General features: G+C 29.2%; 4 protein-coding genes across 4 annotated transcripts; 1 reads left to right on the forward strand and 3 right to left on the reverse strand.

Moving 5' to 3' along the window:
* Positions 1 to 4,229: 4,229 nt before the first annotated feature.
* Positions 4,230 to 5,613, forward strand: LOC126896524 (uncharacterized). The gene is made up of 2 exons (XM_050669418.1): positions 4,230 to 4,345; positions 4,701 to 5,613. Exons 1-2 carry the CDS (start codon positions 4,331 to 4,333, stop codon positions 5,475 to 5,477), a joined length of 792 nt encoding a protein of 263 aa, XP_050525375.1. The 5' UTR covers positions 4,230 to 4,330; the 3' UTR covers positions 5,478 to 5,613.
* A 1,834-nt stretch (positions 5,614 to 7,447) lies between these two features.
* LOC126896532 (Golgi-associated plant pathogenesis-related protein 1-like) lies at positions 7,448 to 16,061 on the reverse strand. The gene is made up of 4 exons (XM_050669428.1): positions 15,867 to 16,061; positions 9,921 to 10,098; positions 9,403 to 9,625; positions 7,448 to 7,897 (listed from the first exon to the last, which is right to left on the reverse strand). The coding sequence occupies exons 1-4, from the start codon at positions 15,965 to 15,967 to the stop codon at positions 7,674 to 7,676; spliced, it is 726 nt and encodes a 241-aa protein (XP_050525385.1). The 5' UTR covers positions 15,968 to 16,061; the 3' UTR covers positions 7,448 to 7,673.
* A 4,245-nt stretch (positions 16,062 to 20,306) lies between these two features.
* LOC126896535 (cuticle protein 19.8-like) lies at positions 20,307 to 21,616 on the reverse strand. Its single transcript, XM_050669432.1, has 2 exons — positions 21,529 to 21,616; positions 20,307 to 21,447 (listed from the first exon to the last, which is right to left on the reverse strand). The coding sequence occupies exons 1-2, from the start codon at positions 21,541 to 21,543 to the stop codon at positions 20,794 to 20,796; spliced, it is 669 nt and encodes a 222-aa protein (XP_050525389.1). The 5' UTR covers positions 21,544 to 21,616; the 3' UTR covers positions 20,307 to 20,793.
* Positions 21,617 to 25,943: 4,327 nt separating this feature from the next.
* LOC126896523 (adhesive plaque matrix protein-like) lies at positions 25,944 to 27,353 on the reverse strand. Its single transcript, XM_050669417.1, has 2 exons — positions 27,266 to 27,353; positions 25,944 to 26,910 (listed from the first exon to the last, which is right to left on the reverse strand). The coding sequence occupies exons 1-2, from the start codon at positions 27,278 to 27,280 to the stop codon at positions 26,080 to 26,082; spliced, it is 846 nt and encodes a 281-aa protein (XP_050525374.1). The 5' UTR covers positions 27,281 to 27,353; the 3' UTR covers positions 25,944 to 26,079.
* Positions 27,354 to 27,468: the final 115 nt, after the last annotated feature.

The following is a 27,468-nucleotide window of genomic DNA, read 5'->3' on the forward strand; positions in this document are numbered from 1 at the left end:
AAAAAAAAAAATAAAAAAAAAAATAAACACATCATGGTAAAATTAATACCTTCTCAGCTTCGCATCGAAGCTAAAAAAATAAAAAAAAAAATAAACACATCATGGTAAAATTAATACCTTCTCAGCTTCGCATCGAAGCTAAAAGCAACTATAAGAATATTCAAGATTGTGTTAAAAAAACATTATCAATTATTATAAATATCGATGAAATAGTACTTTAAATAAAAATAATTAAATATGTTCAAAAACAAAGGGTCAAGTGGGGTATATGTAAACAAATGGGCTAATTTTAAATACATTTTTAAAAGATCATGCTTAAGTGTTTATTTTTTATTTCTACTTATAAAAATAACTATATATTTGAGGATTGAAATTGTCGTATCTAAAGTAATATCAACTGAATATTCTAAGAGGAATAATGAATTTATAATCTATTTACACTTGCACCAATTGAACTTAATCTATATAAAATAAAATTTCCAAACGCCACTCTATCTTAGCAAAAATTTTAAAAGTAAGGCGTATATAAATGAGTTATCTTTTTGGAATGTTTAATATTTGTTATAATTCAAAAAATAAAGGCAAAAAGTTGGTAAAATATAAATAATGAAAATGAAAGAAGAATGATGGGTTTAGTGAGAACCTGATGTTGTGGTTCTATCGGGGTCGTATGGTTCGAGGGTTTAGAACAATAAAGACAAGTAGATATGAAGAAATAAATGTATGTCTTCTTTATTGAGGAATATGAGCTAATAAACTTGTAAACACCTTTAATAGGACACTGAGGTAACGGGGCGGTAATCCGACCCTCGAATACCCAGTCGAAGTGTCTATTAATGTAGTCAGATACACATTAGGTTTTTAAACTCTTTTCGGGCACGGGGCGGTAATCCGACCCTCGAGACCCTGTAATGTGTATATGTAGTAAGTGTGAACAAACTGGCAAAATTACTCTTGATGTTAAAAGGAATTATAGATCTATTGCTTTATCGTTCTTTACTCAGATTATTAACTCTAAATAAATGGGACAATATAAATTAACTTACTTCTTTTATTCTTGTAAATTGCTGTAAAATGATTTGATAAATATCTCGATATGCTTATATATGTTTAAAAGTATTTAATTTGCACTTCGTCAAAAGATAAATAATTAAAACAAGTTCTTTTCATATATAAATAAAACGCGTAAAAGTCAGCCGACAACAACACAGGGCTGTGACAGATAATTATTTCTTTTTCATTCTTATTTGAATTCGGAGAGAGCGAACTCCTGTCACTCTCTCACTCCTTGTGCCTCTCTGGAGTCTGAAAGGATTTCAGTGCTTTTTATAGTAAAATGATAGTACCCCCAATCCAGGGATATTGTTGTCAGCGCTTTTAGTGATCTTTTTAGTTTATTGTATTAAATTATACATTACATGATTATTATATTGAGATAGCATATTTATCAATTGATAAATTGACATATATATATATAAATAATAAGAAATTATGTTCAACATCGTATTTGTTATGACAGATAAATTATTTGTTTGATTACAAGTTATTTAAAATACAGATTATGTATTTTACATTGATAATTGTAAGATGCGTAATGCAAAGCATTGAGCATATTACGACATATTTGTATATTTCTATAGTTTAATTTATCGAAAAAATTTTATTTGATTATTAAGTAACTTATATTACTTACGATAAATATCAAAACACTAAGATATTGAATATTTACACTTATATCACAGAATTACACTTTGTGTAACGACTGGAAGACTTAATCGTACTTGATAATTATTGATTGTTTTAGATTAGCGGGGTTGGGTTTACTTATAAATAAACTCTTGTGATCCTAAAATTGCCTAGAATGTGCTCCTAATATGTTTAAAAAATATTCCAAAAAATCTATGCTCGTGTGTATTTTATATTGTCTATCTTGCATAAAAGTTTTTGAATATTTTCCATGTGGTCAATATATTTATCTTTATTAAAAATATACAAAATGATTCTTCGTTTATTGACCACTTGATTATACAAAAAATAATTATAATATTGAAAATTTCAAGTAAAACATGTCATGTTTTTCTCAGTTTAGCAATAATGATTTTATATCATTTTTTATGTTCATTCCTTAATAAGGATATAAATTTCAATTTTTTAAGTGGCAACATACATATTTAACGAGCTAAAAATATACAAAATCATCTAATTAAGAAAATGTCTGTTTGAAAACAAATTATCGGATTAGTATTTCAGAAGTCATTAACAATTTAAAATAAGAGCGGACTGGTCCATTGTGCTGCTGTGTTACAGTACAATAGGTCAGTGATCATTTTACGTCCAAGTACTAAGAATTTTCCATGGCCACAATAATTATTAATTTAATTTATTTTTTATTATTATTTTAATATTTGATTGTTTTGAAAAAAATGTATTTCTTTTCATATTGTACATAAATAGTTACTTAATCATATATATAATGAATCCATAGACGGTTAATTGATAAATTGTTTAAATGGGCTAAAATAATATAAGTTAAATAACCAATGATCATCCAAATTATTAAATTTGTCTTAAATAATTCAATGAGCAAATAGACATTATTTTTAGGTCGGTAAACTTAGCGTTACTGGGAAAATGTTTTTTTGAAACAGTACCTTTCATTCAAACCTTGATTTACAGTAATATCTTTAATTTTTATTTTATATGCTAGTTAAATACAATTAAAATATTATCTTTCCATTAAAAAAAATTGAGTTCAAACCCTTTTAATGTACAAGTAATAAACATTCTTCATGATTGAAAAAAATAGAAAACAAGTGCATAATACAAATTACAAAAGAATTCTTTTTTTTTTTATTAATTTAGTGAACAATAGTTAAATTATCACCTTGTATTTTTATTTATAGATTTTAAACTTGACAGCAAGTTGTAACTCACTTGTGCTCTATCATATTTACCCAGTCACACAATGAAATAAAAAGTGAGGGATAGAGGTAAATACATGTGTTTGAATAAATTAAAACACCAGGTCATAGTTCACAATTAAGTAGGTGTATATTAAACAATTAAATTAAATAAAAGCCGAAAATTTATACAACTTAAATAAAAATTAGCCTTTTTGGTACAAAATAAGCAATAAATTGATGTATAAAAACATTCAGATAATAATTAAATAAAAAATAACAAATAGTTATTAATAGTAACAAATAGTAACAAAATTTTAACTTTATGAACAACAATTCCAATTGTTTAATTGAAATTTAATTGTTTACTGTGGGTACCCACACTTTACAATTGCAATAAAAAAAAAATGAACTACTTAAACTTAAATAATTATAACAAAAATGTTAATAAACTAATTATAAACAAAAATCTTCACGTGAAGTTCTTATTAATTTGAATTATAAGATATATAAAAATAAGCCTGCCAAGTCGGATCAAAATGTAAATTTTTTTAATTAAAAAAAAACAAACATTATCTAACATAAATATAATTTTCCTTATTTTTTTAATAGTTCAAACATTTTCATTAGTATTCAACGTTCCAAAACCATGCTTATAGTTATTCATAAATGTAATTATTACAATAAGCTGAAAAATTACAAGCTATCAAGTTTTTAGTAACTGATTAAAATTTAGTAATTAAAAGCGTCTTATCAATATTTATTTCTTGACTTCCTATACCCTTAAAGTAAATCAAAAATATACAACAAATGAATCATACAGTATATTAAAATTTATAAAGATAATTACTACTGAAAATCAAAAGAAGTTATATTTTATAAGTAAATTTTTTTTTAATGAATTTGTTAAAAAATATATAATAATGTAAAAAAAATAATCAATTTTGACTAAATAATAGTATTAAAAATCAAAATTACATTTATGGTAACATAATTCTCAGAGGTCAACTTAATAAATGTTATTCAAGCCAATAAATAATTATATAATACATAGATTATAAAACAAAAAATATGCTCGTTTTATTTATGTGAAGTATTTAAAACCTAATAACTAAAATTATAGTACCTTTGTTTTTAAAATGAAATTTCAGTATCTACTAAAAGGTTAAAGAAAATTATTTATTTTATTGTTCACTAAATGTTTGCCTTTGGACATAGTAAAAAAACTATTAAAAAACTTTTTTTCAGAAAATTTCAACATTTTATTAAATCAACGTGTATTTAAAAAAAAATCATTATGAAAATATAATTAGTGGGTGGATTAAAATGTACCTATATAAGAAAGCACCGAAAATTGTAATCAGTATAGAACCTTCTCCTTTCGAAGCATTTATATAATTATTGGTTATAAAAAAAACCAATACACGACAATGCAAACCATTCAAGTGAGTAATAAATATGTATTTAATTAATAACATTATATCTTAAAAATTATTTATCATTAAATTTAACTAAATGATCTAAACAAATATTTGACTTCTATAATTCCTACAAAGTTAAATTTTAAACATGATTTTTTAAAGTATTAACATTTTATAATACACTTTAATTTACTCGTAAGCTTTTGAAAAATGAAAAAATTTACAATAAATTAAAAATATTAAATTTCAACTAAATTTAAAGTTTAATCCTGTTAACTGAACATTAGATTCCTATTTGTATTCTATACATTTTAATGATTATCATATGTAACTTAATACTTTTATCAAATGATATTAATATCAACAATGCATTTTTCAGGTAATTTCACTTTTCTCCGCTTGTGTAGGCTTTGCACTCGCCCAAGATATTATTGCACCTCATAGTCTATTATACAAATCTGCCATCCCATCAGTATACAATTATGGATTACCAACATTGCCCAAACCAGTAACACTGCCATCACATTCTTATTCATCATCTTCAATGTCACCAGCTCGTTATGCTCCATTAGCTAAAGCTGTAACTCTTGATTATGCCCACACTACATCACCTATTGTGCCGTCTCCTTACTATCCCTTGGCCAAGGCTGCCGTTCCAGAATATTCATATGCTGCAGCACCTTACTATCCTTTTGCCAAAACTGTAGCTGCCGATTATCCATATGCTGCGTCTTCTGTTTTACCAAGCTATTACCCATGGGCTAAAGCCGCCTTTCCAGAATATTCGTACACACACTCTCCTTACTACCCTTTAGCTAAATCTGTAGATCCAGAATTACCTATTGTGCCATCCCCTTACTATCCATTAGCCAAGGCCTCCGTTCCAGAATATCCATTTTCTGCAGCACATTATTATCCATTATCCAAAACTGTAGCTGCTGAATACCCTTATGCTGCATCATCTATTTTACCAACTTCATACTATCCAATAGCTAAGACTGTTCCTTCATCTTATTCTTATACTACATCGTCTATTCTACCAAGCTATTATCCATTGGCCAAGACAGCAGTTCCAGAATGGCCATACGCTCCTTCTTACCTTTCATCGTACAAATCCGACATTGTAGAACCAATCGAATTGATGAAGAAGAAATAAACACATTGAATTTGTTTTCCATGTATTTCAATTAATTTCTTTTAAATAATTTTAATTATTAAACATACAATTTGTTTGTCTATTGTCAGTTATGTCTTATTTAATGAAAGTGACAATAAACATATATTATCACACACATGTTATTTTATTTTTTTTCCTCGGTTTATCTACAGTTTATTTATAGTCTTTCACTAAGAAATAATATTACTTGTATATATTCATTTCTAAAGTATGTACTTCATTCACATAGATTAAAACTGAAATCTATTTGTTTAAAAATAACGATATTTAATTAGGTTCTTAAATATATATTTATTTAAGATTTTTAATGTAATAAATGATGATTTTTAAAAAATATTCCTTTTTAAAATCAATAATTTTACATTTGATTTATTTTTAAAATCTAAATAATTATTTACGAATAATGTAAATCTCCCTATTAGTAATTTTTTAATAAAACCAAACAAGAAAATATTTATAAAATATGAAATACATTTTAACATAGAAAAAAACAACTATTAAAGTAGTAGTTTTTTAAGTACCTTTTATTAAAAGTACCATTAAAAATTGGTTTTGACATAGAAAATAGAAAACCAAAAATCTAACTGAATCCCTTGATTAATCTTTTTAAAGATCCGTTTATAGATTCCTACCAAATAACCATTTTTTTCTAAGTATGAATAAACATATATAATTAAATTGAATGTTAGATAATGATATAAAAAAATTGTAGTAAAAAAATATAATAATTAAAAAATCTGTGATTTCTTATATAATTAGAACTTTTTGTTTTACTTCAGGGACCGTTTAAATATAGAAAAGAAGTTGTTGGGACAATTTTTTTTTTACTTATAGTTTGATTATATAATTTTTTATAATCAAAAATTAAGTTAAAAAAGTTAAATTTTTAAAAAAAATTTGTATACATTCATCCATTTTTCAAAAATGATGGTGGTTTTAGTAAATTTTTTTTAAAAATACCAACAATTGATATTTCACGATTTGTAAAAAAAAGTACTGAATTATGAGAAAAAAAAATTAAAGTATTATTAGTTCCTGAGTAAATGATTTTCTTACTAAATTTGTATCAATAAATAGTAAATAATAAATACTTTTTAGGTCATTGTCTTATGTGTTATAAAAGTATCAAATTTTTTTTTTTAGTATGAATAAACATATATAATTAAATTATATGTTAGATGATGATTGAAAAAAAATTAAAGTAAAAAAGTATAATAATGCAAAAAACTGTGATTTTTATACAATTTGTCACTTTTTGTTTAAATATAGAAGACCATTTTTTTAACTTATGATATATTATATAATCTTTTATAATCAATTATTAAGTTAAAAAAGTTTAACTTAAAAAAAAAAATTGTATGCAATAATTCATTTTTCAAAAGTTATGTTGGTTTTAGTAAAAATTTTAAAAAAATTCCAAAACATGATATTTTAAGATTCGTAAAAAAAATTACTAAATTATGAGAAAAAAAAAATTAAATTATTATTATTAGTTCCTGAGTAAATGATTTTCTTACTAAATTTGTATCAATTTGTANGAGTAAATGATTTTCTTACTAAATTTGTATCAATTTGTAAATTATCTTTTTTAGTTATAATTGCAATTAATCAGCTCATTTACAGGTGGTGTATAAATTCTTCATGAAATAATAAGCAGACATAGCGAGAAGAATTTGTACACCTTCATCAAAGGGATACAAATTGTGAAATTATAATTAGTGTTTAATTTCAATTTATAACGACTCTCACTTAAACTAACTCACTTGTTAGTTCATTATTGTACAAAGTACCGAAAAAAATCTATAAATTTAAAAAAATGTATTCTTAATTAATTGGATATTAATAATATTTTTTATTTAAAATAAATAATTTATAAACCTCATTAGGTTTAAGCAAAATGTAAGATAATTTAAATATGACATAAAGTACACTAATATCTACATTTTGTAAATCAATTTATTATTTATAGGTACATAAGTTAATTGAAATTTAACATTTTAAGTAATACTAATATATCAACATAAAATATAAAAATGTCAATTGATAACGAGAAAATCCAAATTATATTTACTTATTAACTACTAAATTCTCTTAAGAGAATATTTAATAATTATTTCGATTAGTTTTGATATTAAATGAGGGTATTTAGTTAAGATATATGAAACGGAATACATTTTATAATAATATAAGTCTGTAGAATGGCGTTTCTCTGGGTACAACGTTATCAACAAACTCGCCAATTACATTTGTAGCAGGATTAATTACTGCAGTAATTATATAACTTTTTTCAAAATTTTCTTCATTATCATAAAAACTATTTCCATATGCCACACCAACTCCAATCTCTCTAGCATTTTTCCAAACTATTGATATAGCATGGCCACGTATACAAGAATTCCCTAGGTGTCGTCAATTAATATATAAGTTATTAAATATGTTCTAATTTATTGTCAACAAAGTAATTTAAAAAAGAAAAAATTTTTATTATATTTTAATATGAGAAACGGTGTAGGTCAGTAACGAAACAGTGTCTACATATGGTCTGGACTTTGTTACTGAGTCACAGACAGTTATGTTTCCCGAACGAGAGATTAGTTTAGTAATTGTAGTCACCATCTTTTTTTGGGGCGACGGATCTCTCGTTTCTCAATATAATTGGTTTAGAAATTTCCTCATTTAAGGAGGCCTCAATAATATATAATGGTCAGTAAAAAGCAGAAAAAAAATATAAGTTTATAACACAAAAATTTTAACAGCCACATTGAGGTATAGATAACATAATAATTTTATTTTTAAATATACATATAGTAAATATTAATATTTTTTGACAATGAAAATATCGTTTTTTAATAAAGATTTTAATATTGTTTTATTTCATGAAAAAAAAGTTAAATTATTGTATTAATAATTGTGTATTTCGTTTAATTAAATATAATAATAATTGAAAAAAAGAATTAAGTATCAAAAATATCATAAAAAAAAACTAGACTCGTAAAAAACGGTAGCACAGTGGGGTCGCGGCATTGTGTGGACGAGGCATAGATGGGACAAGTATAAGTGATATCTGACAGTGATTAAAATCACTATCATTAGAAACGCTTCGATGCAAATCTGTAGATAGTATTTAATTTTAAGAAATTGGTAGATTATTTTAAAAACAACCATAACTCTTATTCCCTTAATTTTATCCCAATTTATAATTATAATATATGAATACATAATAATTATAGTAATTAAATTTAGAATGAAATTGATATTCAATAATGTTGTAATTTTTACGGAGATATTATAAAAATAAAAAGGAGTTTATATTCCTTTACTTTTAACGTGTATACAAATTTAAAGGGATTGATGCAATACTTTTTAATAAAAAATTTTTGTTACTTATGAATAAATTCACTGGACTTACAAGGAACTTTCATCAGAAGCAAAAATATACTTTTCTAAATCAACTTTCGCGCTTCTAATTTTTATATTATTACTAATTACATATAAATAATAATAAAAAAAAAATTGTTTCCAAATTATTACTGATTTTGATTTTTAATATATTAAAAATAATAAATATTTTTCCTTGGGTTGTTACTTATCATTATTTTATCAATAGTTGAGTAATAATTAAATGAAACTTAACGAGTAAATACTTTTTTTTTAATCTAATAGTGTTTTTTTCTTTAATTCTTTGAGGGGGTAAAATAATTATTTAAAATTTATTAGTAGTCTTTCAAATAATTTAACTTTAATGATAGAACAATTCATTTTAATCTAATGTGATGATTTTACTAGAAATCAATTAATAGTTCATATGGTAATCGAGCTTCATGGAAATTGAACACAAAAATCATTATAAATTATTATAATAAACATCTATACCAAAAATAAATTTAATTATTAATTACTGTACCTGCCTGAGACTTTTCGAATTCTGTACCATTAAAATTATAAGGATTCCCATATTTATCTAATTTAAAAAATTCGTCATAATATAAGTCAGCAGATCTTTTTCCTGCATCAAATGAAAGTTGTTGTAAACATATATTTTCACCATACATAAATTGAGTTGGACCATGTTCATAATATTTAGTTTTTACGATGTGGTTCGCTAAAATTTGAGCTACCTCATTTAACTGTGAAAATGAAATTTCAACTTTATATAAAAGAAAAGCTCCAAGCGATTTATTATACTAATTATTTTCAAAATAATTTTAATAGTTAATACTTTATTTATTTTTTAATTCTTAATAAAACATTATTATATTTATTATATTATTATCATAATTTTTTTTCCTAGGATTATTGTTTTATGGATAATAACAAGGTTATCTTGTATAAGTTATGAACTTAATCTATGATTTATATTGATAATAATAATAATAGATAGCCTTAGGTTTTTTATAAGAAGTCATTGTAAAATATTTTTACCTCTATGTGCATTTTCAAGTCAGGTACGCCATGCAATGATCTATAATAATTAATTTGATTAATATGTTGGCACATAATATTCCAAGCTATTTCTTCTGTTGTCCCAAGGTGTTTATTCTTTAAAACATCGTATTCATCACCATATATATTACGCCATATACCACGTGCCTTACTTATACTAGAATTTACAGAGTATATAATTAGTAGGTTGTGACTACAATCAGTGTAGAATGGTTATATTGTTTATTTTACTTACACCGGAAGTATCGTATGATTCGTATTAATATTATGCTTATATTTAAATGAAGTTTTTGTGAGTTTGGTTATCTATTATTGACGAATTCGTAGAAAGTGCATTGTTTTAATTACACATTAAAAAAAAAAACAAGCACAGTTGGGTCGTGTCGTACTGGGGATGTGGAATATTTAGTATAAGTATAGATAATTTCTGACTCAGACTAACATTTCTATTATAAAAAAACGCTACGATGCGAATCTGTTAAATTTCACAATAATTTTTGTAAATTTGTAACTTCACAATTTCTGTGTTTTTTCATTTCACTTAAATATTAAATATCAAATATTGAAGGTATTTTAATGATATTTCTATTTTTCGTTGAAATACGTATATTTTTGTTTAAATTCGTATATTTTCATTTAAATTATTTGATTAATTGAAAATAAAGTATTTATAACTTTGTTGGCTCATTTCTCATAATAGAAAAACCTTAAGGACAAACTTTTTCATTGAATTTTCACAAAAATCTTATTTATATTGTATTAAAATTTGATTACGATCAGTATTTTATTAGCTTCGATGCGAAGCTGAGAAGGTATTGGTTTTACTATGATGTGTTTTTTTTTTTTTTTTGTGTGTGTCTGTTACCACTTTTTCTCAGCTCTCACCGAACGGATTTCTTTCAACGATACGTCAAAAGATCACAAATCGTATCTAGTCGAAAACATTACCCTTAAATATTGAAAAAATTTCCCTCGTTCCCCGTAAATGGGGGAAACCTCCAAAAAAATTACAAATTTAAAAATCGCTCATTTTCGATATTTTTTAAATTTTTTTTACTAAATACTGCTGTAACTTTTTCAAAAATGAATATATCAATATAAATTTTTTTTTATAGATACTTTATGTCTTTATTTGGTATATTTTTTTTGTAATTCTGACCCTTTATCTGCCCACAGCGGGTATTTAAAATGACAACTTTTTCATAAAAAATTTACTTTTTCAACTTAACTTTTGAAAATGTTCCGGAAGGTCTGACACTTTTATATATATCTTAAATTAAAGTTAATGTAATGTACTTTATTATAAAAAAAAAAAAATTTGACTTCTGGATTTGTCTTCGTGGTGAAAATGGCTACCGAATGCTATTTTTGTGTGAAAATTCTCGATTTTATTTTTTACATTTTTAACTTTATAATGCTATAACTTATTAAAAAGTGTATGGATCAACACAAATTTTTTATGAGAAATAATATTTTTTAATAATCCCTTTTTCATTCGACATACTTTATCTTAATCATTATATTAATAAGGAACTAGCAGATCATGTAGCTTTTGGAATAATACAACAATTTCTTAAAATTAAACACTATCTACAGATTTGCATCGAAGCGTTTTTTTTTTTATAGTGATTTTAATCACTGTCAGATATGATTATACTTGATCCAACTATGCCACGTCACCACTGTGCTGCGACCCCCCTGTGCTGGGTTTTTTTATTTTTTTAAATACTTTTTTTAAACATTTTTTTACATAGATTGAGAGAGAACATAGAACAAAATATATCGGAAGATCAGTTTGAATTTAGGAAAGGTTGAAAAACAGGAGAAGCGATATTAGGACTGAGACAGATCTTGGAGAGAAGAATTACGCTGAATAGAAATACTATAGCAACATTCATAGATCTAGAGAAGGTTTTCGATAAAGTAAATTGGAGAATCTTATTCATGATATTAAGAGAAAAAGGAACTGATTCGAAAGATAACCAACTTTTAGAAAGATCAAACGACAGAAATCAATCTAAATGGATTGGTAAAGGAAGCAAGAATAAAGAGAGGAGTGAGACGAGGATGCCCATTGTCGCCCTATCTATTCAAACATTTCATTGAAATGAGTATAGACATAATAAAAAAAAGTAAAAATAAATGGACAACATATACACTGTTTTCGCTTTAATGATGACGTTGTTATCTTAGACTATGAACATCACATGAATAATATGCTAAAATTCTATTAAGTCTTGATAAATTTAAAATGAATACAAATTCCATGAAAACCAAGACTATTTTTATAAGTAAAATGCACTCGAACCCAATTTTCAATATATAAATAAACAATATACGATTACAACAAGTCCGAGAATATTGTTACCTTGGAAGTATCATAGCTTCCAATAACAAATTAACACCACATATCATAAGAAGAATAGTATTGGCAAAGCAAGCATTCCAAAACAAGAATCAGCTTCTCACCAATAAATATCTGAGCATTGGCATACGTAAAAGATTCGTTAAAACATTTGTCTGGAGTGTACGTTCATATGGCACTGAAACATGAACAATTGACAAGAAAGATAGAAGCAAATAGAAGCATTAGAATTATGGATATGGAGAAAAATGGCTCTGACAAAATGGATAGACAAGAAAAGAAATGAGCAAGTGCTTGAAGAAATACGAGAATATAGACAGCTGATGAAAGGGATTGCATTAAGAAAAATAAAGTTAATCGGACACATCATCCGACACAATGACTTTATAATCAACATCTTTGAAGTAAAAATAACTAGGAAGAACCAAGAGGACGCCCAAGGAAATAATATTTTGAAAATATCGTGGAACTCATGGACTGTACGTCTTATATTTCACTGAATAATTTGGTGTCAAACAGAGAAAAATGACTTCAATGACAAGACATTAACTTTAATAAATGATGATGATCGTAATTTGAGATATTTTTCTAAATTTCTAAATTAAGGAGGTTTTTTCAAATTTTCGGCGACAATAGGTTCAACTAGATTAAAAGCGGATTCTTATGACGTATTAATCATTAAAATCAGCCCAGTAAGAGCTAACAGTTTTTGGAGAATAAAAAAAAACATATAGTTAAGCTCTGTCTCAGGCGTTCAGCTTCCTCCTTCTTTTTCAAGATGGATTCGGCGAACACCTGGACGAGCCTCCACGCCTCCCGGCTCCTCAACATCAGGTCCACCATGGACCCGACTCGGAACGTGGACCCTAGTCGAGACTCCAAAGAGTCCCGTTCCTGGGCCCACGCCTCGCACCGGAAGAGAGTGTGCAAAGCACTATCAGCCTCTCCCGGGCGATCCGAACAGTGGTCGCACGTCGGCGCGGCTGCTTTACGAATACGGTGTAAGTACTCGTTAAAGCAGCCGTGGCCGGACATCACTTGGGTGAGACGATAAGTCATCTCACCGTGAGTCCGGTCCACCCACCTGTCCAGCCGATCGGGTCCTATGAGGGACCTGGTCCACTCGCCTCTCGTTTCCTCCGAGAGGCGAGTCCGCCACCGGAACATGGTCATCCGCCTGAGCGCTAGCCGGTCCTCGGGTTCGAGGGACCGGTTTCGCTCTCGGCGGAGCTCATGCCCGGCGGCGCGTTCCTCGGCGAGCAGATCGGCGGGCGGCAATGACGACAGGATACCCGCCGCCACTCCGGACACCGTTCGGTACGCCGAAACAGTCCGGATCGCCGCCCGCCTTTGCACCCTGAGCAGGGCTTCACGGTTTTTGGACGAATACTCAAGAGTATCCGCCCAAACCGGGGACCCGTACAGGAGGACCGAGTGTACGACGCTGACTAAAAGTCTGCGCCGCATCTCTCTCGGCCCTCCCAGATTGGGCATGATTCCCGCCAGGCAATTCATGACTTTCTGGGCCCGTTGGGCCGCACGAGTAATGTGCGGCCCGAACTTTAGACGTTTGTCTATGACGAGGCCCAGATAAGTCATGGAGTCCTTAAGCGGGATCTCCACCCCCAGCACGGCGAGCCGTGGAGGAGTGAACTTGTACCTGCCCGTGAACAAGACCGCTTCGGTCTTGTCCAGGGCGAGGCTAAGTCCACTCCCCTCCTGCTGGATCCAGGCGGAGACTGCTCTGAGCGCGCAGTTTGCCCGGGATCCAGCCTCCTCGGACGAGGCGCCTTCCGCCACCACCAGCGTGTCGTCCGCGTAGCAGACGACACGCACGTGCGGTGGTAGCGGAACGCGGAACACCGCGTCATACGCGATGTTCCACAGCAAAGGCCCGAGAACTGACCCTTGCGGGACGCCTCCCGTAACAGGTCGGATTCTCGGGCCCGCGGCGCTCTCGTAAGAGATGACCCGATCGCTAAAGTACGACCGGATCATCCGCCCGAGGTAAGGAGGCACCCGAAACGCGTCCAGCGCTCCGAGGATGTGTGACCATCGCACGGAGTTGAACGCGTTTCGGATGTCCAGGCTCACCGCCAACCCGAAGCCCTGCTCAGTCTTGGCCCTGAGGGCCAAGTCCCTGAAGAGGGAGGCCGCATCGTCCGTCGACCTCCCCCTCCTGAAACCATACTGGCCCTCGGCCAGTCCGCCGACGTCGGCCAGGTGGGCTTCGATCCGGGTGACGAGCAGCCGCTCGAGGATTTTCCCCAAGTCGTCCAACATGCAAAGCGGTCGGTACGACGAGGGGAGACCCTCGGGCTTGTCACCCTTTCTCAGAAGCACCAGCCTGGCCTTCTTCCACTTCGTGGGGAATTCACCCTCCGAGAGGCAGCGGTTCGCGACGGCGCGTATCCAATCCGGGGCGAGGTCGTTTACCAACCCCCACACCCGGTTTGGAATCGCGTCAGGGCCGGGAGCTGTGTTCCGGCCCCGTACGCGCGCCACCGCGTCGGCCACCTCCTGGGTGGTGAATTCCTCCACCGACACGTCGTCCCCGAACGCAGGGGGAGGCAGAGGCGGGTGTGTCGGAAAGAGCGTGTCTACCGCCCTTTCCAGCACTTCCGCCTCCAGCTGACCGGAAGCCGGTGAACCGCGGAGCTTCCGCATAACGACCCGGTAGGGTTTCCCCCACGGGTCGTGGTCCACCGACTTCACGAGTTCGGCCCAGCACTTCGCTTTGGCCCGCCTGATGGCGAGCTTCAGCTCTTTGCGGGCCGACCTCAACGCCTCCCTAGGGTCCGGGGACTCCGGGTCCCGCGGCCGTCGGTTGGAGCGCGTCATGGTCCTCCTGACCCTGACGCACTCCTCACGCCTGGCCGCCACCTCCTCGGTCCACCAGTGGACTGGCGGTCCGCGAGTCGTCGGCGGTCGTTTGGCCGGGAGGGCGAAGTCGCAGGCTGCGACCACCCTCCGGTCCAACTCTTCCGCCGCTTCGCTCGCGGAGACGCGCCGGTCCGGTACCGCGGGCGCCGACCATTGAGCGAGCAGTAAGCCCGTCTCAAAAGCGTCGACGTCCGTGGCCGGTCCGACTCGCCAGCCCACTCGCCCACCGCGAGACGGCACGCGGGGCACGGCTCGAGGGGGACGGCCGCCATCGCCGCACTCGTACACGATGTACCGGTGGTCGCTGAGGTTTTCCCTGTACGGGAGAACCGACCAGCCGGTCACGTGCGGGTGCAGCGACGGAGACACCAGCGTGACGTCCACCACCGAGCTCGAGGAGTGACCCTCGAACGTCGGGGTGGATCCCCTGTTGGCCGATACCAGCCCGTGGGCCGACATCAGGTCCAACAGTTCTTCGCCACGCTGATTCGTGTCCGCCGACCCCCAAATCTTTTAACATATAGTTGAAAATAATCAAACCAGTGATAGCTGAGAAAAAGTGGCAATAGACACAGAATATAAATAACGACATGTAAACTTTAATACCTTTTTAGTTGATCATCAAAGCTAAAAATACATGATTTGCTGAATCAAATTTATAATCAATAAAAACTTACTCTCCAAATCGATTATGCGTCAAAGGCTCATCACTAATATCAAATGTAAAATACATATGTATTAATATTGCAAAAACAATTACGAAAATTATTTTAGACATAATAGATTTTGTTTCTAACAAAAATGTTTATTATGTAATTAATTGAAGCAAGTTAAAACTAATTTTTAATTTATTATAACGCAATTTTAGTTCACTGTAAAATGATAAAATGTATTACAATTTTATTAAACGTACTTTAAATAGTTATTTAATGTCTATTGAAAAATTATTTTTTTTTTAATTATTTATTTAGCTATTGACATACATGATGTCATAATTCATAGTGATAATGTTTTTGAACAAAGTCTAACTGAAGCAAAATTATAATATAAATGGTTTCTTTAATATGCTTATTGTGTTAATTCATACAACTTTCAATTGTTTACCAAATTTAGTAGACAAAATTCAATTATAACGTTTGTTCAATGATTTAATTTAAAATTTTATATTTTTAAAACTCTAAAAACATAATTTCAAATTGGGTTGTAATTTAGTTTTATTCATAAAAGTAAATAATATAATTTATGAAATGATTATTTTTAAGCTTAATATTCTTCACTAATGAATTTTAAACTCCCTATATGATAAAGTGAGGTAATGTTCTTAAAAATTTATTTACCAATGATTTACGTCACTTGTTGTGTCCTCGGACTACACAGAATTGCCGAAGAAATTCGCGGATAATTTGATACAGTTGATGAATTAATATAAAATATGAAAAATATTTTGTAACGTTTCATCTCGTGTTGAATTATTTAAATTGCATGCTCTAGGTATAAAATTATTCCCTGAATCAATTATTATTCGTTGGGAGTCTTGAATAGAGGCTACAATTTATTATTGTATACATTTTAAAGAAATTCATCGCGTTGTAATCTGACTAAATGAAAATAACTCAGACAATGTCAAAAAATTTAACATAACTATAAGGAAACCAGGATTAAAAGCCAATTAGGCTTACAAAAAATGTAATTTTGAAATTCTTACCAAAGCTATTACAGAACTATAAAAAAAGATGTTTTGCTGTGTGATTCATTAATAGTGGTTCAAAATGTACAACAGAAATTTTTTACATTAAAGGTAATCACAAGAAACCAATTATTACCAAACTAAATAAAGTTTTAAAAAAAAAATGATGGCTTGAGAATTATTGAAAATATTTTAAAAATACTCAATGGTGAAGATGGCAATGTACTATATGACTTCAGGGATTTTCTCGGAGACTATTCAAGTGATGATATAGTTTATCCTTAATATGCGCCTATTACATAGGTTGATGTCGAGCGCACATTCTCAGCTTATAAAACAATAATGACGAACACTAGGCGATCTTTTTCATTTGAAAACCTTAGAAAACACTTAATTATCAATTGCAATAATAAAGGTAAGAAACAGCTTTAAGTAAATATATTTTTTTGATAAACTATATGAATGGTTTTTCAGCTATTACTTAAATACATATTTTTTTTTGTTAACGGTTTTATTGTAGTTTTGGAAAATAGGCACAAATATCTAGTATTTATAATTATAAGGGGACATTTTTAAGATAATAATAATAATTATTTTTGATAAAAATTATTGTTTCTTTTAACATAATCTAAATATTTGTAAATTGAACATTTTTTCAATTAAACTTGGGATAAATTGATATATGTTAACTTTATCTAGGTTTTGCTTAAAAAATGTATAACATATGTAGTCCTTAATTGTATTATACAATTTTGTAATTGATCTACCAAATAAATATTTGTCAATAATTTGGAGTATAAAAATTATTAGGTTTTTTTTTCACTAATTGATTTAGTTAAACTAATTACAAACAAATTATTTTATATGTAGACATTTCATATACAAATAATGGAAAAAAAAACTTTCACCTTTTTATTATATTTTTTCAATAAAATATTTTATACTACTCTGAATTGAATAAGACTTAAAATTTCAAATGCATTTAATTCGTTTTGTTTTGTTTAGCTTTTACAATAAAAGTTTTTATTTATTCCCATTGAAGTTAATACCATACGCTGTAAAACAACAACACTATATCCTTCATCTATAATAGATATGAGTGCTATTTAAATGAAACGCATATGTTTCATTTAAATTATATTCCAAAAAAAGGTACTTTGTTTGGTTAGTATATTTAAAATTATTTAAATAAAAAATTCTCAGCATTGCTGATTTATTTTAAATACAATATTTTGTTTTTATTAGTTCAAAATGATATCAGAAGAATTTTAGGATATAATTAACGCTATACACTCGAATACATTCGATTACTCTTCAAATAATACTTACGTTAAAACATTTTTTTACAATTAATTAGTTACATATATTTCGTGATTTATTAATTATTAAATTTTTAATTCATTCCTTATACCATATTAGGACATCAACTTTCTTTTTTTTTAATGATAATATACATATTTAACTAGCTTATAAAATAAAAAATTATCAAATAAGATAGTTACTGGTCGATGAAAACTTTTGACCCATTATTTCGGAAATAATTAAAACTTTCATACCTTTACGGGAGGAGAAATGTGGCTGCAAAATGTATAATGATAAATATTGCCATACCCGCGCCTCACATTTAGACTATATTTTAAAATGGTATTAACTTCCATAATAATGAATGAAAGGTTCTTATCGACCAGTCATTTCTTTATTAAGATCATTCGCCCCAGTCACCGTAGCTGCTAAGTCACCAGCCTTTTTCCTTAACGTAAAGCCATTCGCTATAAGCTGCATATATTATTTTATTTTATGCATTAATTAGTTATAAATAATAAATACTAAAACTATATCGAGGAATTACTATTCTTTGCAATAGTATCCATTTGTATTAGCAAAAATCGGAAAACTCAGTTTGAATGGTGCAAAATCATATTTTATTGGACCGTTGAAAAGTGGAATTTGGTACTATTCAGCGATGAATCTTCGTTCCAACTCTTTTCTAATCGACCAAAACGAGTGAGATGAACGAGTAGTGAGAAATATAAAAGCAATTGTCTTGCCGCAACATAATAGAAAATGCTTGGGATCACATTGAGAGCATGATCAAAGATAAAAATGTGCGCTATCTCGATGAGTTAGTAAAAAGAAATAGTTCTTGCTTGGTAAATTTTAAGTAAAATTAACTGTGGGAAACTTACAGAATCTATGGTAAGAAAAGTTCAAGCTTGTTATAAAGATTAAGGAGGAGAATTTAATAATAAATAATTTAACTTATAAACTGTTGATTAAATCCCTATAATTATTTCATGTTAATAATAATAATAAAATATGTCATTTTATTTTATGAAATTAAAAAAAAAATTTGTTTAAAATATTATAAAGGTTGTAAATTTGTAAAAAATATAATATACTATTTTATTTTGTAAGTTTCTAAGTATCTATATTACGTTGTTAAATAAATTAGTTAAAATAACATAAAATATGTGTTTTCATGTGATTTTTACATAGCATATTGAAAAATGAACTTATTGGACAGTAAATTATCAAAAATAGCTAATTATATTGTATTTAAAAATTCTCATTATTTGCTTGTGATATAAATATTTTTGACTGGATTGACTTAAACATTTTTTTCATCAAACTTAATTACCCAAATAACATATAGAAAAAATATTACGCAATTGGATGTTAGTAAATGTTAGAAAGCTGTTAAAATAATTTAATGATTGAAATTCGTTGTATTTGCAAAAATAACATTTTTAACGGAAATGTACGTAAAAATTAAGTTGCAAATCGAACTAATGCAAAATAAGAAGTTTTCTATTGACTTTATAAAAACATTACATAAAGAAAAAAGTTTCATGCATTTACTTGACGGTTTAAACGTTCACGATGACGTACAAGCTTGAAATCTAAACGCATGAATATAAAATTTGGGGGTGTCTTATAATTTTGTCCACTACTATATTTCATACATTATCAAGTTCATTCTTTTATGCTCAATATTATTTACTCATCTAAAAGTTGACTACTATGGCCTATTAATACATATAAGACCGTTAAAATAATCATAAATTAATGACAAATTTATGAACCTTAGATATAGAAGATGCTGAAACGAAATTTTAAATAATTAAACATAATATGTTCTAAATTTTAATATAAACCAAAAAGAAAAAATTCTATATTGTAGTTATAATTGTCATTAATAATTAATTATGAATGTCTCATAGTATAAACATATCAAAGGTTATTTTTTTCGTAGTAAAGAAATAAATAATAGAAACACATTTTTCTAGAAAACATAACAAATATATATTTTAACATAACTCATTATTTAATAAACAATTGAATTGAAAAAAAATTAATTACTGATAAATTGAATAGTATATGAAATTAAAAAATACCAAAAATAATGTACTTAAGATAATTATAACTTTAGGATAAATCCAGTGGCTAGCATTAATAGAATTATAGAATTTATGTACTTGTATGAAGAATATTATTAATTTATCTAAAAGTTTACTACTATGGCCAACTAATACGTAAAAACTGTTAAAATATAATTTTTAATAATCATGCACACATGATTTACGTTTAAATAAAAAAATAATCTAACATGCAGATATTATCGCCCTAAATTATAACAGATGAATTCATAAATAAAATGTGGCTTGTACTTTCGTTAAGATCAACATGTTCCTATGTATTTCATACGCTGAATCCGAATTTGCAGTAATTTTAGCTTATACACTCTCAACATTTTAATAAAATTGTAATAATTTGCTAATATTTTAAAAATTTGTAAAAAAGTAAAAAAATGCTAATATAAAAAAATAAATATCAAACACAAGTTTTTTCTATAAAAAAAAAACAAATATATTTATTAATATGACTCATTATTTAATATACAATTTAAATAGGAAAAATTATTTTTTATAACCCAAAGGTAAAGCTCCATAATTGGATGGATATGATTCGTAGTTGTATGGGTAGGCTCCATAACTGTATGGTAAAGTACTAAAAGGATAAGCACCGTGCCACTTGTTGGCTGCTCTAGAGAAAGGAAGTTCAGTTGCGAAATGTGCTTCTGGGTACAAGGAATGTGGGTAAAAGGAGTTACGGAAGAGAGAGTGTGGGTATGCTGGGAATGAGTATGCAGATTTTGCGAATGGGGCGAAAGGCTTTACGTTAGGGAAAAAGGCTGGTGACTTGGTAGCTAAGGTGACTGGGGTGAATGGCTCTACGTTAGGGAAAAAGGCTGGTAACTTGGCAGCTACGGTGACTGGTGCAACTGGAGCTAAAGCTGGAGCCACTGGCGCTAATTCGCTAGCTGGAGTACGGACTACGTCGGCGTTGAAACCAGTGATAGGGTCGGCATAGTAGTTGACTGTACGCATCATACCGTCGGCGTCCAAGGTACGGTAAAAGCCGCTGACAACATCTCCGTTCTTAACTTGAGTGTGTTCTTTGTTGTCGCCGGTAGCTGGGTCATTGACGCCGTATGAGAATTTGAAGTCGGTGGGCTTTGCTAAATCATCGGCACATGCCATGCAGACGCTGGCAGCCAAAACTAACATCACCTGTAAATAGTTATTTAGAGTTAAGTACTTAAGTTTATGAACAAATATTCATTGTAATTATAACAGTAAATGTTTACTTACGGAAAGGCACTGCATGTTTATCTGGAAAATACTGTTTTGTTGTGTTAACTGAATTATTGTTAAATGTCGAATGATATATTTTGATATATTTTCGCTCTTTAAATACTTAAATCTAAATTTGGTATTTTCTTTTTCCCCCCATAAAAATGTCAAAATGATATCATTTCGTTTTGAAATTAAAGGTTCGATAGGTATTTGATATTAATTAATGAATTTGAAATGTAAACGAAGTAATACTGGTCTTACAAGTGATTAACTAGTATTTTAATAAATTGTATTTTTATGTCTCAACTTAAAAATAGTTTCGGAAAAACTTAGGAATGATTACATTTTTATTTTTAATAGATTTGCATAAATAATTATGGTGTATTATACATTACCATAATCATCAATGACAAGTAATGTATTACAATAGATGTGTTTATATGTTAGATGCTCAATTTAAAAGTAGTAATCTAGTTTTTTTTTTAATATATACTTTTTTCTCGTTAGGTTTTAAATCAATCTAATTAGTTAAGTTAATAAATTTAAAAAAAAACCCAGCACAGGGGGGTCGCGGCACAGTGGTGACCTGGTATAGATGGATCAAGTATAATGATATCTGACAGTGATTAAAATCACTATAAAAAAAAAACGATTCGATGGAAATCTTTAGATACTGTTTTATTTAAAAAAATTGGTGGACTATTCCAAAAGCTACATGATCTGCTAGTTCATTATTAATATCCTAATTAAGATAAAGTATGTAGAATGAAAAAGGGATTATTATAAATATTATTTCTCATAAAAAAATAATGTTGATCCATACACTTTTCAATATGTCATAGCATTATAAAGTTAAAAATGTAAAAAATAAAATCGAGAATTTTCACACAATAATAGCATTCGGTAGCCATTTTCACCGTGAAGATAAAATAAAGTCCGAAATTTTTTTTTTGCATAATAAAGTAAATTACATTACCTTTAATTTAAGATATATATAAAAGTGTCAGACTTTCCGGAACACTTTCAAAATTTAAGTTGAAAAAGTTCTACTTTCTACATGCATTTTTTAGATTTGAACCCCCCTCGTATATAGGGAAATGGTCGGATTTAAAAAAACAGTATGTCAAATGAAAGATGTATATAAATACTACTCCTCATAAAAAAATTGTACTGATCCATACATTTTTCAAAAAGTTATAGCATAATAAAGTTAAAAATGTAAAATACAAAATCGAAAATTTTCACACAAAAATAGCATTCGGTAGCCATTTTCACCGTGAAGATAAAATAAAGTCCGAAATTTTTTTTTTGCATAATAAAGAATATTACATTAGCTTTAATTTAAGATATATATAAAAGTGTCAGACCTTCCGGAACATTTTCAAAAGTTAAATTGAAAAAGTTGTCTTTTTAAATCCCCCCTTGTGGGCAGGTTAAGGGTTAAATTTATGAAAAAAATATACCAAACGAAAGGTAATGATATTACACATTTATATAAAAAAGAATTATATTGATATGTTCATTTTTGAAAAAGTTATGGCACTTTTAAGTAAAAAAAATTGAAAAAATTTCGAAAATTAACGATTTTTAAATTTGAAATTTTTTTGGAGGTTTCCCCCATTTACGGGGAACGAGGGCATTATTTTCAATTTTTGAGGGTAATGTCTTTGACTAGATACAATTTGTGATCTTTTGACGTATCATTGAAAGAAATTGGTTCGGTGAGAGCTGAGAAAAAGTGGTAACAGACACAAAAAAAAAAAAAAAAATAAACACTTCTTAGTAAAACCAATACCTTCTCAGCTTCGCATCGAAGCTAAAAATTGAGAAAACTTCATAAACTTTTTAACGTGTTTAAAATATTTGGAATTATTTATTTTTTCCATTTTTTTGAACTCGTAAATCTTATATTATATGATTATAATCATTAATAATAATTATTATTGCACTGATTCACTATTTTATTTTTCGATTGTATTTTTTTATGATAAAATATTTTAGTGTTAAGCGCTTGTGGTAAACTAATATAGTTTAATATCAAATCATTTAGTATTATTAATTGATCATCAAGAAAATTAGTTTATGAACATCTCCTTTTTTAATCTAATTAAAATTTACTGATATATATTTTATGTTATGAAACATTTTACTTTGTTACAATCGTTTGATCTATATTTTATGACTATATGAAATACTAAAAAAAATATATTGTAGAATTTTTTGAGTTAATTGTATAGATAAGGTTTTTACTATCATAATTGTTTATCAAAAGTTTTGTGTTATCAATATCTCGTGTATGTTTACTTGGTTTATTGTTTTCATTTTTTGCTAGTGTACAACACAGTACACATGTGGTTTTGTAAAATGTGTTTTTTATTGATTGTAAATCAAACACAAAATGTGATAATTTTACAATCATAGTATTGAATTTTATAAAGATTTATTTTTAATCATATACTATCTTCTTTTTCTTTTCCTCACCTTAATCCAACTACTTGGAATCGACCACCTTTATCCTGAACTTCCACTTGACACGATCTCCCACATCAGCCGTCCTCATATCGCATTCAATTACATCCCTCCATATTTTTTTTTGTCTTCCTCTACATCTTTTTTCTTCAACATTCATTTATAAAACTGTTCTTACAGCTTCCGATACCTCTCTCCTCATAACATGACCAAATCATCTAAGTCTTTAGCATTCACTATAAAAAAAGAAATCATATATTCATATGTTTTCGTAGATTAAGGAAGATAAACCTAAAAACAATTTTTTTATGAAGCCATTGCCTGTTGTAAACTACAGTAATGGATGTTTGTAATGATTTATATTACATAATATTTTAGAATGATATTAAATGATTAACATAAATTAACTAAATTGATTTTTAATTACATATTTAAAATTCACCTCTTGCAATTAATTCCTAAAATTGCTTTGTTTCTTTTTATGTTGTGGACTATTATAATTTTGAATAGTTTTACGAGGTGTAAACTATGACTATATTTTTCACTAGCCATTATTCAGTCACAATCTTCATTTCGCTCAGATATTAAAATATTTATTTTTAATATTTTCTGAAATAATGAATCGGAAAATAATATTATCATTAATAATCTCGTTTCTACTTTCTAAGTTAGTTTTAAAATTTAAAACTAACTATTGTAAATACATTTAATGTATTTTGGCATTACGATATTAGAGTTGATACATAAGGCTAAAATATTACATAGTTTTTGTTAAGCGCATAGCGGGAGTTTTTATCATTGAGTTGATAATTCAGACATTTATAGGTTATATGGTAATAATCTATAAAAAGATCTTTAAAAAGATTAATTAAGGAATTCAGTTAGAATTTTTGTTTTTCTTTCTTGGTATGTCTGCTTATTATTTCATGAAGAATTTATACACCACTTGTATATGAAGTGATTAATTGCAATTATAACTAAAAAAGAAAATTTACAAATTGATACAAATTTATTAAGAACATCATTTACTCAGGAACTAATAATAATTAAATTTTTTTTTTTCTCACGATTTTCATTTTAGTAATTTTTTTTTGAATTGTGAAATATTAATTTTTGGCATTTTTTAAAAATTTTAACTAAAACTACCATTATTGATGAAAAATGAACGAATGTATACAAATTTTTTTAAAAAGTTAAACTTTTTTAACTTAATATTTAATTATAAAAAATTATATAAAAAACTATAAGTTAAAAAAAAATTGTCCCAACAACTTGTTCTCTATATTTAAACGGACCCTGGGGTAAAACAAAAAGTTCAAATTATATAAGAAATCACAGATTTTTGAATTATTGTATTTTTTTTACTTTAATTTTTATATATCATTATCTAACATTCAATTTAATTATATATGTTTATTCATACTTAGAAAAAAATGGTTATTTGGTAGGAATCTATAAACGGATCTTTAAAAAGATTAATCAAGGGATTCAGTTAGATTTTTGGTTTTCTATTTTCTATGTCAAAACCGATTTTTAATGGTACTTTTAATAAAAGGTACTTAAAAAACTACTACTTTAATAGTTGTTTTTTTCTATGTTAAAATGTATTTCATATTTTATAAATATTTTCTTGTTTGGTTTTATTAAAAAATTACTAATAGGGAGATTTACATTATTCGTAAATAATTATTTAGATTTTAAAAATAAATCAAATGTAAAATTATTGATTTTAAAAAGGAATATTTTTTAAAAATCATCATTTATTACATTAAAAATCTTAAATAAATATATATTTAAGAACCTAATTAAATATCGTTATTTTTAAACAAATAGATTTCAGTTTTAATCTATGTGAATGAAGTACATACTTTAGAAATTAATATATACAAGTAATATTATTTCTTAGTGAAAGACTATAAATAAACTGTAGATAAACCGAGGAAAAAAAATAAAATAACATGTGTGTGATAATATATGTTTATTGTCACTTTCATTAAATAAGACATAACTGACAATAGACAAACAAATTGTATGTTTAATAATTAAAATTATTTAAAAGAAATTAATTGAAATACATGGAAAACAAATTCAATGTGTTTATTTCTTCTTCATCAATTCGATTGGTTCTACAATGTCGGATTTGTACGATGAAAGGTAAGAAGGAGCGTATGGCCATTCTGGAACTGCTGTCTTGGCCAATGGATAATAGCTTGGTAGAATAGACGATGTAGTATAAGAATAAGATGAAGGAACAGTCTTAGCTATTGGATAGTATGAAGTTGGTAAAATAGATGATGCAGCATAAGGGTATTCAGCAGCTACAGTTTTGGATAATGGATAGTAAGGTGCTGCAGCATAGGGATATTCTGAAACGGCAGTTTTGGCTAATGGATAATAATGTGCTGCAGAAAATGGATATTCTGGAACGGAGGCCTTGGCTAATGGATAGTAAGGGGATGGCACAATAGGTAATTCTGGATCTACAGATTTAGCTAAAGGGTAGTAAGGAGAGTGTGTGTACGAATATTCTGGAAAGGCGGCTTTAGCCCATGGGTAATAGCTTGGTAAAACAGATGACGCAGCATATGGATAATCGGCAGCTACAGTTTTGGCAAAAGGATAGTAAGGTGCTGCAGCATATGGATATTCTGGAACAGCAGCCTTGGCCAGGGGATAGTAAGGAGATGGCACAATAGGTGATGTAGTGTGGGCATAATCAAGAGTTACAGCTTTAGCTAATGGAGCATAACGAGCTGGTGACATTGAAGATGATGAATAAGAATGTGATGGCAGTGTTACTGGTTTGGGCAATGTTGGTAATCCATAATTGTATACTGATGGGATGGCAGATTTGTATAATAGACTATGAGGTGCAATAATATCTTGGGCGAGTGCAAAGCCTACACAAGCGGAGAAAAGTGAAATTACCTGAAAAATGCATTGTTGATATTAATATCATTTGATAAAAGTATTAAGTTACATATGATAATCATTAAAATGTATAGAATACAAATAGGAATCTAATGTTCAGTTAACAGGATTAAACTTTAAATTTAGTTGAAATTTAATATTTTTAATTTATTGTAAATTTTTTCATTTTTCAAAAGCTTACGAGTAAATTAAAGTGTATTATGAAATGTTAATACTTTAAAAAATCATGTTTAAAATTTAACTTTGTAGGAATTATAGAAGTCAAATATTTGTTTAGATCATCTAGTTAAATTTAATGATAAATAATTTTTAAGATATAATGTTATTAATTAAATACATTTTTATTACTCACTTGAATGGTTTGCATTGTCGTGTATTGGTTTTTTTTATAACCAATAATTATATAAATGCTTCGAAAGGAGGTTCTATACTGATTACAATTTTCGGTGCTTTCTTATATAGGTACATTATTAATCCACCCACCAATTATATTTTCATAATGAATTTTTTAAAATACACATTGATTTAATAAAATTTCGACATTTTCTGAAAAAA

Source organism: Daktulosphaira vitifoliae, unplaced genomic scaffold, assembly GCF_025091365.1.
Source record: "Daktulosphaira vitifoliae isolate Bord-2020 unplaced genomic scaffold, ASM2509136v1 Scaffold_1, whole genome shotgun sequence".
Classification (NCBI taxonomy): domain Eukaryota; kingdom Metazoa; phylum Arthropoda; class Insecta; order Hemiptera; family Phylloxeridae; genus Daktulosphaira; species Daktulosphaira vitifoliae.